General features: G+C 66.2%; 1 protein-coding gene across 1 annotated transcript in view; it reads left to right on the top strand.

The window, feature by feature from the left end:
* LOC307175082 (receptor-type tyrosine-protein phosphatase V-like) overlaps positions 1-12,833 on the top strand; it is a gene marked incomplete at both ends in the record, with an annotated part of 16,679 nt that extends 3,846 nt beyond the window's left edge. Inside the window, 37 exon segments of the mRNA XM_079899927.1 lie at positions 298-438; positions 441-523; positions 527-554; positions 652-894; positions 1,024-1,061; positions 1,063-1,277; positions 1,380-1,399; positions 2,251-2,321; positions 2,323-2,422; positions 2,425-2,529; positions 4,056-4,319; positions 4,479-4,577; positions 4,580-4,666; positions 4,937-5,218; positions 5,449-5,456; positions 5,458-5,593; positions 5,849-6,059; positions 6,504-6,568; positions 7,478-7,574; positions 7,651-7,698; positions 8,160-8,260; positions 8,263-8,279; positions 8,383-8,440; positions 8,443-8,472; positions 8,568-8,650; positions 9,461-9,595; positions 10,134-10,253; positions 10,698-11,042; positions 11,356-11,414; positions 11,510-11,621; positions 11,759-11,834; positions 11,926-12,002; positions 12,104-12,138; positions 12,140-12,224; positions 12,329-12,439; positions 12,523-12,595; positions 12,598-12,833. Coding sequence (XP_079756053.1) covers positions 298-438; positions 441-523; positions 527-554; positions 652-894; positions 1,024-1,061; positions 1,063-1,277; positions 1,380-1,399; positions 2,251-2,321; positions 2,323-2,422; positions 2,425-2,529; positions 4,056-4,319; positions 4,479-4,577; positions 4,580-4,666; positions 4,937-5,218; positions 5,449-5,456; positions 5,458-5,593; positions 5,849-6,059; positions 6,504-6,568; positions 7,478-7,574; positions 7,651-7,698; positions 8,160-8,260; positions 8,263-8,279; positions 8,383-8,440; positions 8,443-8,472; positions 8,568-8,650; positions 9,461-9,595; positions 10,134-10,253; positions 10,698-11,042; positions 11,356-11,414; positions 11,510-11,621; positions 11,759-11,834; positions 11,926-12,002; positions 12,104-12,138; positions 12,140-12,224; positions 12,329-12,439; positions 12,523-12,595; positions 12,598-12,833 — 4,094 coding nt within the window.

Here is a 12,833-nt window from a genome sequence, read left to right as displayed (position 1 = left end):
AAGTGCTGTCTCGCTGCCACTCGCTGGCTGTGGGTCTCGGGCAAAGTGCTGACCCTCTCTGTGCTTTAGCCGCTGTATCTTAAAGCAGGATGAAGATGGCAGCCTCGTGAGGAGTGTGAGGCCTGGCACCGGATGTGTTATCGTTTGTCACCACGTCCTCGGCCGGGTCCCAGGACTCACCCGGAATATGGCTCAGGGTCACCGCCAGCACCTGGATGAGGCCTGGTCCAGGGCGTGTGGGAAGAAGCTGACACGGGGGTCCAGGACCTTCTGCACGTGTGTCTCCCTTCCCCACAGATCCCTCAGTCCCCCTGGACCTGGTACTCGCTCCCCGGCCCCCAGAGCTCTGGGCCACCTGGAAGGCAGGGCCGGGGGCCCGGGATGGCTACCTGCTCAGGCTAAGTGGACCGGTGGAGAAGACCATCACGCTGGGCCCCGGGCCCTTAATGCCACGTTCCCGGGGCCCCTGCCCGCTGGACACTATGCTCTAGAGCTGAGGGTTCTGGCCGGGCCCTATGACGCCTAGACCCAGGCCAGTGCCTGGCTGGAGGGGAGTCTGCACTGGCGGGGTACAGGCTGGGGTCCTGCCCAGGGGCACCTGCATCAGGAGACGTGTGAGTCCTCACTCTCCAGGGACCACACCCCCTCCAGATGCTGCAGCCCAGCGCCGGAAAGGCAATGGTACTGAGCTGCCCCTGGACAGGCTGGAGGCCGGCAGGGATCCTGGGACCCAGGTACTGCCCTACACCCAGGGAGCCCCCAGCCTCCTCAGAAACATCACTGGGCCACCTGGTGCCACCCAGGTCACTCTCCGGGGACCTGGGGCCCACTCAGGGGACAGTGGACACTGTCCCCTCTCCAGGCAACACCCCCTGAGCACCATAAGTCACACAGGTGAGTGCCAGCCACCGCGGACCCTGGTCTAGGGCTGGGGGGCTTTGCCTCGGGGTGGAGATCTGGGTGGGGACATCACAGCCCCACAGATACTGCAGGGCCCCCTTACCAAGCCGCTCCTCTCTCCAGGGCCCCTGGCACCACAGTTACCGGAGGTCATTGGCAGGGGGCAGCCCCTCTGACTTGACCGTTGGCTGGGCCCCAGCACCAGGGCAGCGGGAAGCCTACAGGGTCAGCTGCTGCCAGGAGGGCAGCCAGAGCTCTCTGGGCGGTCTTGTCGCCTTGGGCCCCGATACTTCCGGCCTGACGCTGAGGGGCCCCGTGCCTGGCTCCTGCTACACCATGTGGGTGTGGGCGTGGGCAGAGGGCCAGCGCCTGCCCCCGTGAGTTCCCGGCTGTGGGCCCTGGGGGGCCAGCCTGGGCGGTGGCGGTGGGGACCGATGTCCTTCACACGCCGCCCTCTGTGTGCCGTGTTCCTGGCTCAGAAGCCGTGCGTCCATCCAAGGTGGGGCCGCTCGTGAATCTGTTTGCAAGCATTCTCCACCTCCTGCCATCTGGTCGGCCATCCATCCATCCTTCCAACAAATATTTAATGAATGCCTCCCATTCCTAGGTATGGGGTTAGGCGCTACAGCTAACGGTTATGAAGAAGACCATCTAGAAAGGAAAGCTGCCGAGTAAACAGACGGTTTATGTGTCTGTTGAAGTAACGCGTGTTGGTTTATACATCAGAGCGTAAGCTAGATGCACAGAGAATACTCACGGTGTATCTGAAGCACGTGAAGCTCTGTTCTCACGGGTTACAACTGAGGACTGTGGGGAATTGTATGTGGTTCCGGCTAATTCTTCAGGGCTTACAGAAGGGCCACCTTAAAGAGTCAGGGAAGGGTTCCCAGAGGAAGGAGGTGGGCCGAGAAGCGTGTGTGTCTGAGTAGGGTGAGCAGAGAGGGGCCTTAGCAAGGGGCAAGTGTGGACCCAGGCCCTCAGGTTGGGGAGAGAAAGAGAGAGAGAGGGAGACAGAGGAAGAGAGACAGAGAGAGATTGGGAGGTGGGGGCCAAACGTCAGTGGCTGAGCTGGAGCCCCGTGTCCCGGGTGCGAGGCACAGGCGCTGGGTGCTGGTGGGGACCAGGTGGACCAGACGTCATCCTCCAGGAGCTGATGGTCTGGGAAGCAGGTGGGGCGCAGGCATCAGGGCGGAGACCGTGTCATCCAAGAGGTTTTCCTGGGAGGGAAGGAAGGAGCGGGCTGGAGCCTGGTGGCTAGCTGTGCCTGGAGGCCAGCGAGCAGGGAGCAGACGACGCAGCAGGAGGGGTGGGCGCTGGGTTATTCCAAATCTGTTTCTTCCTGTCCCGCAGTCCCTGCGCCTCCCGCCAACCTGAGCCTGGGCCTGGCCGCCCAGCCCCCTGCCCTGCGGGCTGTCTGCAGCACCCCCCACCCCCGTCGGGGGCAGGGACGGCTTCCTCCTGTGGCTGTACCGCCTGAGCCCCCTGGCTCTGGAGGGTGAGGAGACCCTGGCCCCCGAGGCACAGACTTCTCCTGGGCCCAGCCGGCTCCGGGCACCGAGTTCCTGGCGTGGCTGTCCACCCTGCAGGGGCTGGACAAGAGCAGCAGCACCAGTGCCACAGGCTGGACACGTGAGTGCCCTCCGCATGGCCCTGCCTCACAGGCCACCCTTGCTCAGTGGGTCCCAGGGGCTGCACGGCGCCCTGACCTCCCTGTGGTCCGTGAGCAGGCCGCTGGGCTGACTACGGTTGCTCCCTCGGGCACCAGGACACCCCTTGCCCTGGCCGAGAGCCCCCGGGGCCTGGCCCTTCTGGCACCAGGAAAGCAGGCAGAACCTGGGCTTTGCTCCCGGGCGGTGACATGGGCTGGGCCCTCGAGCTCTCTAATGACCAGCGGCGGGGAGGTGGGGACTGGGTGGACCAGAAGACTGGCTGCCAGGCCCCCCGGGCCCCTTGCTCAGTGTTCCCTCACTTAAACAACATCCAGGAGGCCTCCGTCTCACGGAGGAGGAAGCCAAACACAGGGCAGGCTCTCAGTCCTCAGTGGGGCGTCGGGGTTCACGTGCGGGCCGTGTGGCCCAGGGTCCACGCTCCTGGCCACGTAACAACCCCAGAAAGAAGGGGGGGTTGGGGGGCCCCAGGAAGGGTCACAGTTCCTGAAGTACAGGACGGGTCACACGGTGAGGCCCGGAGGCCCAGAGCCGGGAGGCTGGGCCAGGAAGCCCCTCCCAGAGGCCCGAGGCCTGCTCGGTGGAGCCGGGCAACAGCGGGGTCTCCTTGCCCAGCGTCATCCTTCTCCAGTGTGGTGGCCCCCACTGCCCGCCCTGCCCTCCTACCCCTCCCAGGACCCTGAGACCTCGGACTGGCCTGGGAGGGGTGGGAAAGCTCCGGCCAGGGGCTCTGACTGGCTCAGACCCAGATCGGGCCTGTGCCTCTTTGAGCCTCAGTTTACAAAGGAGGGGTCCACCAGGTGACCCCAGGCCCTGGGCCCAAGGGGAGGGTGGAGGGGCCCCGCCTGGACCCCAGACACTGCCTGCCCTTTAACCTATCCACCCACTCGGGGGGCTGTCAGAGCTGGGGCTGGGCCCGGAAAAGGCTCTGCGTGTAACCCCCTGGCCGCCCCGTCTGGCTGGGAGAGCGGTGATCGATGCGCTCGCTCAGCATGGCCAGGGCTTGTGCTCTGCTGTCTGGGGAAGTCGGGAGGCGGTCTGCCTCCCCACGGGTAGAATCTCCTCTCACTGGTCACCTGAACCGGTGTTTCGCGACTGGGCCAAGGGTGGAGGGCCAAGTGGGGCCCTTTCGGGAGGAAGGAGCCATGATCGGGGCTGTGCTCTTCACCCCGCACTAGAGCTGCCCTCAGCAAGTCCCCAGTCCCCGCACGGGGGAGGCGTCCCCAGTTCCGTGGCCACAGGTCTGAGACCCAGGCTGGCAGAGTCCTCGGCGAGTGGACGGCTGTCCCTCAGTGTCTGCGTTCCAGCCCCTCTGGGTCAGGGCCCGCACCGATGACCTTTTACCTTCCTCACCTCTTTAGGGACCGAATCTCCAAATACAGTCACGCTATGAGGTCCTGAGGGTCTGGACTTCAACTTGAATTTGGGGGGACACAGTTCAGGCCATGACACCTCCCTTCTCTCCCCCTGACCCTGTTGTCCCCGCAGCCCCCCTCGCCCCCCCTCTGGTAAGTGTGGCCAGTGAAGGAGCCCCCCAGCCCCGGGCATCCTGGGTCCACACGCCGTGGGGCCGGGACGGCTACCGGGGGACCCTGTACCAGGCAGGCGTCCCGGTGGGCTCCAGCCCCGTGGGGGCCCAGGTGGATGGTGCCAGTCTCTCAGCTCTGACTCCGGGCACTGAGTACAAGGTGCAGGTGGTCGCACAGGCCGGGCCCCTCCGTGTGGCGACAGCCGGCGCCTCCGGCTGGGCCTGTGAGTAGCATTGGAACGGCCAGGGGAGGAGCAGCAGCAGGGCCGCCCCTGGACCCCTGTTCCCTCTCTCGGTGGCACTGCTGCCCCCCAGTCGCCCGTCCCACCTGCACCCCGAGGGCCCTGCGTGGGGTCACAGGCGTCCTGCTCTCCTCCCCACAGCCCCACTGGTGCCCACCAAGCTGCTGGTGTCCATGCAGGCGGGCAGTGCTGTGGTCAGCCTGGCCTGGGCCAGCGGCCGCCTGGGGCACGGAGTGTGCCGCGCACACCTGGACTCAACCTCTCCCTGTCCGTGCTCTGCCCGGCGGGGCCGCTCCAGGCCTCCACGCACCTGGTGCTGCTGCCCGTGGGTACGTCGGCGTCTGTCAGGGGGAGCAGAGCACCCTGAGCGCTGCCCATCCTGTCCCAGCCCTGCTCGTCTGGGTGTGTGCCGTGCCCACCCGCCCTCGGGATGCCCCTCGCTCTCCAGATGGGCGTCAGGTCCCGAGGAGACCTTATTTCTCCCTGTGGCCGCTGCCCCTTTCCAGGGACAGAAATGCCCGGTCCCTCTGCGCCTCTGACTTTGACCACCTCTTGGGCTGCGCTGACTCCCACGCGATGTGGAACCCTTGAACCCGCAGAGCCCGACCCAGTGGAGGACGTGCAGTGCCAGCCCAAGGTCGCCCGCCTGGCCCTGGCCTGGATGGTGCCCAAGGGGGACGTGGACATGTGTCCGGTGGTGACGGAGCAGCTGGCAGCAGGAGGGGACGCCCACCTCGTCTTCCAGGCCAACACCTCTGGGGATGCCCTCTTGCTGTCCCGCCTGGAGCCCGCCACGTCTTACCGCCTCAGCCTCTCCGTGCAGGGCAGGAACGGCCTGTGGGGCCGGGAAGTCACCGTGGTGTGTGCCACTGCTGCCGAGGGTAGGCGCCCCCTTGGCCTCAGGCTCTGCTCCCTCAGTCTTCCTCCCCCATCGCCCCCAGCCCCGGCCCCGACCCTGACCCAACGCCACACTCGTTTGACACCCCCTGCGGGGCTTGTGCCCAGCACCCAGCCCAGTTTGGATTCTGTGCGTCCAGTCAGCTGCCATTGCAGGCATGACCCTGCCCTTGGGGACTACTGTCAGGGCCTCACTCTCCCCCTCCGCCCCCAGCCTGGCACCCCACACCCCCGAGCTGGCCGAGGCCCCCAGCTGGAGCCTGAGATGGGGATGGACGCGCTGATATCCCGGGGCATGTTTGGCGAGGACGACGGGCAGATCCAGAGCTATGGCGTCATCGCCACCGCTAACGTGCCGCGTGAGTCCCGGCCCAGGCGGGTGAGGGACCCTGGCTACTGCCTGGCAGGGTGGCAAGGGGCCCAGGCGCTGACACGGGTGAGATGAAATGTCTGAGGCCGGCGGGAGTCTTGGCGCAGGAAGGGGGACTGGGACGTTCTGGCGGAAGGGCCTGGTATACTAACGGGGGCGGGCACGTCTAGAACAAGCCCCTCTGGCGGGGAGAGCCCCCACCCCACTGCCCACCTGCCCCGCCCCCTCCCCGTTCCTCTCCTAGCGGCACGGCCTCCCTGTGACGCCATCAACCACACCTGGTACGACCACCACTACGGGGGACGTGACGCCTACCTGGCCGCCCTGCTCCCCAGCCCCTTCTACCCGGGGCCCTGGGCCGTGCCGACGTCCTGGATGGTGCCTGTGGGAACAGAGGACTGTGGCCAGACCCAGGACGTTTGTAATGGGCAGCTCAGGCCGAGTTCCCACTATCGGTGAGGGCCAAGGCTGAAGGGAGGGGGAGACACTGAGAGTTTCATTGATGGGTTGTTTACACCTGTGTGAACAGAAGAGCTGGACTGATTCATAGAGAGAGAGCATGTGCTGGTCCAGGAGGGTCAGTAGAGCTATTCTGACTGAGCTTCCTGGCAGGCAAGGCAAAAAGGGGAATGCCCACCTGCCACATGGTTCTTTTCTCAGCAAAGCAGGGGATGGATTCTCTTTCACTTTGCTAGGGCTACACTGAGGATACCAGGCGCCTGTTTCTAGGGCTTCTTGCTCTCAGAATAGGGCAGTGGAGGCAGGAGAGAAGCCGGGAGAGGGTGGAGTTCGCTCTGAAGTCTCAGATGACTCAGTTTCCTGGGAGGGGCGCGGCCCTCTTTGCCTGCCACCGCCCCCCCTCCCGCCCCGCAATGGAAGGTCCTGCCCCTCTGTGACAGGTTCAGTGTTGCAGCCTTTACCAGGTACAGCTCTGAGCCCCTCATCTCCTTCTCAGCCTTCTCAGGTAGGTGGGTACCCAGCTAGGACTCCAGCTGGGTCCTGGGGTGGGGATTGGTGGGGATTGGTCCCTTCTGAGGCTCAGCTACCAGCGGGGACCTGTCCTGCCTCACAGAGCTGGGAGCCCCAGAGCCAGCGAAGGAGGTGCTCCTGGTGGCAGCCCCGACCTGGGTGGCCTGGGGGTAGTGGGCAAGACAGGCATTGAGGAAACGGTTTGCTGCTGCTGTGATCGCTCTGCCCTCCCGCGAGGCTTCCCTCCGCCATGCTGCTCCCGGTTGGCCACCGTGTTCTGGAGCAGCGCTGACCAGTAGGAACATAGGGCAGGCCACAAGTGAGAGCCACATCTGTGGTTCCCAGTTGCTATGTTAAAGAGAGAAAAATAAACAGGTGCAATTAATCTCAGCCACATTTTATTTAAACCAAGATGTTAAAAATATCGTATCAACACGTGATCGAGTTTTTTAAATGATTAATGAGAGGTTTTACATCCTTTTCTTTTCAATCAGTAAAACTTTGACATCCTGTGTGTAGCTTATGCTGTGGCAAATCTGAAATTGGAGCCGCGCCGGTTCAAGGGCTCAGTAGAGTAGCCCGGGGCACGTGGCGACCGTACTGGACAGAGCAGCTCCAGAAGGTGCGGGGCCAGGCCTCCGCCCTCTCGTCCTCAAGGGTGTTGGGGGGGCCCTGCTCAGGAGCTGGGGGCAGGGAGGGCTCACAGGCTGTTCTCGGTGCCCGTCCAGGGTGGTCCCCCGGCAGCCTTCTCTGGCCTCGGTTCGGCATCTGGGACTTCCTTCTGCAGGGTGAGGGCTGTCACTGCGCCCTCCACCCAGGGGGTCTCGGGCCCAGGGGAGGCTGGTGTGTCTCACGGGGTGTCAGGTCGGGGCTGCCCAGCTCACCCTTCCGTCTCCGTCCACAGAGCCCCTCCCAGCAGCGGTGGGTGTCGCAGCGGGCAGTGGCCTTGCGCTTGGCGCCTTGCTAGGCCTGCTGTGCTGGAGGCGAGTGCAGGGGCGGAGGTGAGCGGCGGGGAGGGCTGGGCCGGCGTGTTGGGGGAGCCCCAGGCTGCCTCCCAGGCCCCGTCACCCTCTGCAGGTTGGAGAAGAACCTGTGCTCCCAGGAGCTGGTGGCTTACAACCTGCGGTGAGTGTGCGACCCCTGTGGGGCGGGGCAGGCGGCCCGCCCTCCACAGGCTCGGTGATGACGGGGTCTCCCCGGGACTGCGTCCCTCGCCCCCCCAGCTGAGCCTGCCCTCAGCCGCTGTCACACCCTCGTCACCCTGCTCCCAGGGGCCCCCGGCTCCTCCCAGGCCCTCAGCCTCTGCCTCCAGACTCCCGTCCTCTCGGTCCCCGACTGACCATCTGGACGGTTGCAGGCCAAGTCGCTTCCGTCTCCTTCTTTCTCTCCGACGTTGGATTTCGCAGTCTTCCCAATATCGCTACTGTTCTTCCTTCTCTCGGCCGCACCCTGAGCGGCGCTGCGAGCAGCTGTGCCCAGAGCCATCCTCAGGACCCGGGGTCGGGGCCTCAGACACTCATGCCCACCTCCTCCGAGTGTGGTCCTGTTTGTCCTGCCCCCTCTCTCTGGCCCCTACCGGCGCCCAGGGCAGGACTCTGCACACCCTCTTCCCCCAGGTGGACCCACTGGCCCATCCCTGCCCACAGCTTCCGACAGGGCTACGAGGCCAAGAGCACCCGTGCCCACCAGGCTTTCAGGAGTTCGAGGTGAGGCCTCTGCCACCCCCAGGCTCTGGGGGGCCCCAGCTGTGCACGACCCCGCCCCTGGTGTGGGGGTGACATGGGTCTGCTTCGGCCCCCGTCTCTGCAGGAGCTGAAGGAGGTGGGCAAGGGGCAGCCTAGGCTGGAGGCCGAGCACCCTGCCGACACCAGGAGAACCGCTACCCTCTCGTGCTGCCCTGTGAGCATGGCAGGCAGGGGTGTGCGGGCCGGAGCTCGGCCCGGAGGAGGCGCTGCGTGTGCCCGCCCTGAATGCGCGGCTTTTAGTGTCTGCAGATGACCGCTGCCGGGTCAGGCTGACCCCGCTGGACGGAGAGCCTCACTCCCATTACGTCAACACCAGCTTCATCCACCAGCAGGTAGAGCCGCCTGCGCGCTGGCTGCGGCGTCCACTCGGGAGGGGCCCGGTTTGCAGGACACGCTGTCCTGCCCTAGCCGTCCACGAAGACCGCCAGCTTGTGTGTCTTGTGTGTTGGTCGCTGTGCTGGGACCGCAGGAGGCAGGGCTGGGCTACGCGGATTCCCACCTTCAAAGGAGCAGGAGTTGTGTGTGTGTGTGTGTGTGTGTGTGTGTGAGTGTGTGTGACACCTGCCACACGGCGTGACAGGTGCTGTAATAAGGGCACACGTGTGGTGCTCAGAGCTCGTGAAGAAGGAACGTTTAGTCCACCTAGGAATCAAGAAAGGCTTCCTGGAGGAGGGGGCATTTGGTCTCTTGAAGGATGAGCAGAATCCTGATAAGTGATGAAGGAGGGGCAGACATTGCAGCTGGACAGACCCAGAGAAGAGCCGGGCGGTGCATGTGGACAGTGGGGCGGGGTCATCGGGTGGAGGCAGGAGAGGCAGATGGGGCTGTTGGAGGAGGGACTGAGTGCTGGCCTCGGGGAGCTGGGTGGGCAGTGGAGCCCTGGGAGAAATGCAGGTGGTGTGGGTCGGGTGGTGAAGGGGTGGCCTGGGGAGGCTACTTCGGGGCCATCGGTGTCTTGTCATCGTCCCATCGAGGTGGGGCTGTCTCCAAGTCACCCTCCTGATTTGGGTCCTTGGCGCACGTGTGTTCACGTGTGTGCACACGTATCGACCTGCACACGAAGTCCTCACTCCCAGAGATCACCCGTGGGATGCGTGGCTGTGGGCTGGGGCCCCAGTTAACGTGATCCTGCCCGCCCCCAGGGCTACACCCGCCCACAGGAGTTCATCACCACCCAGGGGCTTCTGAAGAAGACCCTGGAGGACTTCTGGCAGCTGGCGTGGGAGCAGCAGGTCCGGGTCGTCGTCATGCTGACGGTGGGCATGGAGAGTGGGCGGGTGAGCGTGCCACAGCCCCCGGGGTGGCCACCAGGTGGCAGGCTCTCCCCACAGGACCAGCTGTGGGTCTGGGAGGCCAGGTGAGGCCTGGGGGTTGGTGGGGTCCCCAGGCCGCCCAGGATGGGGCAGGGAAGGAGACCAGGAACCCAGGCTCCCAGCTGGACTCGCCTCCATTGCCTCTGCTGTTTCTCACCGAGACCACCCTCTCCTGCTCCAGGCCCAGTCTGCGTCCTTGCTTTAAACACGCCTGTGCCCTGCTCCGTGCGGGGCCCTGGGATAACACCTTTGAGCCCCTCCAGCTGGAGCGGAGAGGCCAGGCCAGGTGGTCCTAAGTAAGGCCATGCAGTTTGCACAGGAGCCCGGCAGCTGCCTGGAAGTCCCAGGGGTCACACAGAGGTCTGGGGGTGGAGGTGCTAGGGCCGGGCCGGGGGAGAGAGGCTTCCGGACAAGCAGGGTGGCGGAGACAGACAGGTGGGTGGGAGGTGCTGATACAGCAGGGGTGGCAGTGATGGGGGGGCCCACATCCCTCTGGCCCTAGGTGCTACGTGAGCACCACTGGCCAGCCGACTCCACCCCTGTCACCCACGGTCACATCGTCCACCTCCTGGCCGAGGAGCCCGAGGACGAGTGGACCGCGCGGGACTTCCAGATGCAGCACGTGCGTACCTGCGAGCGAGGGGTTGTGACTCCTTAGAAGGTCAGCTCACCTCCTGGGCGCCTGGCCTCCCCCTTGCCCAGGAGGTTGGAGGTTAGGGAGGGTAGGGAAGCACAGGGAAGGCTAAGGGTCATCCGAAGTTGGGTGAGAAGGGACGGTTTCTGCCCTGCCCTGCACCCGGCTCAGGGCCCCCGCTCACCCCAGACCCCTGGGCCCCATCCGCCATCCCAGGCTGTGTCCTTCTGGGGCAGCAGTGCCCCCGTCCCCCTTGGGACCCCTGCAGGCAGACTTCCCGGGAGGCTGGAGAAGCTGAGGGGAGCATCCCAGTGTGGGGGGCACCACCCCGCCCTCAAGACCTGGTGACAGAATGAGGGCTGAGCAGAGGACAGTGGGTTAGGAGGGGACGGAGAAGCAGCTCCTCTGCCCCCCAGCCTCCGGGCTGCCCAGCAACTGCAGTGGACAGTGAAGCAGCTGCAGTTCACCACCCGGCCAGACCACAGCATCCCCGAGACCCCCAGCTCCCTGCTGGCCTTTGTGGACCCCGTTCGGGAGAGGAGGGGGGCCCGTTCCGGTGCAGGCAGGCGGGGCAGGTGGCGGGTGGCGGGGTGGGCTGGGGAAGGGCCCCGCTTCACAACCCTGGGCCCTCTGACCTGCAGTGCAGGCATGGGCCGCTCGGACACCTTTGTGGCCCTGTCAGGGCTGCTGCAGCAGCTGGGGGAGGAGGATACAGTGGACGTATTCCACACGGTGTGCTCGCTGCACCTGCACCGGCCCCTCATGATCCAGACCCCGGTGAGGGCAAGGCGTGTGGGCTGCAGACCCTGGGAGGGGGTGGGGCAGACGGCCGGGCCACAGGGTCCCCAGGGGCCAGGGAAGAACCCCGGGGGAGGGGCTTGGACACTCACCCTCCTATCGGGGCTTCTGTTTCCCTTTGTGCCGGGGGTGGGAGGTAGGAGGGCCCCTGCCAGCTCTGATGCAGAGGGACCCCACGGGAAGGCTCCCCAAAGCCCCTCCCCTGCCCCGGGCCATCTGGCTGGTCAGGGCCTGGAAGTCTCCCTGCTGGGCCACGGTCCCTCAGCCGACCGCCTCCCTTCCCACCCCCCAGAGCCAGTACATCTTCCTGCACGGCTGCCTCCTGAGCAGGGTCCTGGAAGGGGCTCCCTGGCACCTCTGAGTACGTGCAGCACCGGGAACCTGGCCCGGTGGGGGGCAGGGTCCCTGTCCCTCCCACCGACAGGCTGCCAGCTCCGTCCACGCAGGGCCGAGGAGACCAAGAGCGGGAGCTGGGCAGCCTCCGGCACCCCCGACGCGCCCTGCGCCCCGCGCCCCGCCCAGGCCGCAGCCCATCCCCGTGCGGAGCTTCCTCCCCAGGCGTGATCTGGCGACGCTGGCTTCTTGGGGGAGCACAAGGTGGCTGCGGGCCGGGCGGCACGACGACGCGGGGTCCCCTCATGCCACCACTTCTGTGGCCTGTCTCGTGGTGCCCCTCTGCCCATCACCCTCCCCAGCTTCCGCTCCAGGCCAAGGACCAGGCCGGCTCTGCGATGCCCTCTCCTGGCCGTGGGCAGGACGGCATGGCCTCCCGTGAGTGCCAGTGGGCTTGCGGGTGGGCGGGGCATTGGGCGTCGGCCAGGCTGGGACCTCCGGCAGCCTCACCCTTACCCTCGTCCCGCAGATGGCTGTTGTCACCGGCCGTCCCCTCCGGCAGAGGATGGCCCTGCTGGAGAGATGCCCGAAGCCTGGCTCTTCCCCGTGGGACCATGCCCTTGGGCCATTGGTGCTTCCTGGGGCTGGGGCTGGGAGGCTAGGGGTCCTAGAGCTGAGACGCGCAGGGGACACCCTGTGCTCTGCAGGGCGGGCCCTCTGGCCGCGATCACGTCATGCTGACCGGGGCCCACAGAGCTCTGGGAGCTGGTGTGGGAGCACGGGGCTCGCGTGCTGGTCTCCCTGTGCCTGCCAGACTCCCGGAAGAAGGTGAGGGAACAGGGGCAGAGGGAGGGATGCCTGGGGGTTGGGGTGGGGCTGTGGTGTGACTGGGGCCTGGGTGGGGATGGGCTGGCCGGCCGAGCAGCCCTGACCCGGTCTGGCCCACGGAGTCACAGCCCGTCGCCACGGACGCGGTGACCATGCGCTGGGTGGCCGAGAGCAGCACTGCAGGCTGGCCCTGCACCCTCCTCAGCGTCACATGTGTAAGCTAGGGCCGTGGGCTGGGGGTGGGCTCCGCGGAGCAGTCCCGGCCCCTCCAGGCACCGGTGCCAACGTCTTTGCCCAGAGGGGGAGCAGGAAGGAGGGGCCGGTGCAGAGGCTGCAGCTGCCGTGTGGGGAGCCGGGCAGGAGCTCCCCACCATGACCCTGCTGCCCTTCCTGGCTGCCGCGGGCCCGTGCTGCTCCTGGGGCTTGGAGAAGCTAGGCACGCCGCTCAGCCACTGCAGGTGCCGCTGGATGGGGCCCCGGAGGAGCAGGCAGAGACCCCGCTGCCCCGCGGCTCGGGGTGCGGGTCCGGACACAGCCCCCTCCTCACTCTGCCCTGACGTCGTCTTTCGGGAGTCTGTTCCCCGACGCCCGCCGGGCCCCGTGCCGTGA

Source organism: Stenella coeruleoalba, assembly GCF_951394435.1.
Source record: "Stenella coeruleoalba genome assembly, chromosome: 1".
NCBI classification, from domain to species: Eukaryota; Metazoa; Chordata; class Mammalia; order Artiodactyla; family Delphinidae; genus Stenella; species Stenella coeruleoalba.
The sequence above is the reverse complement of the archived record's forward strand: the minus strand, read 5'-3'. Positions and strand labels throughout refer to the sequence as shown.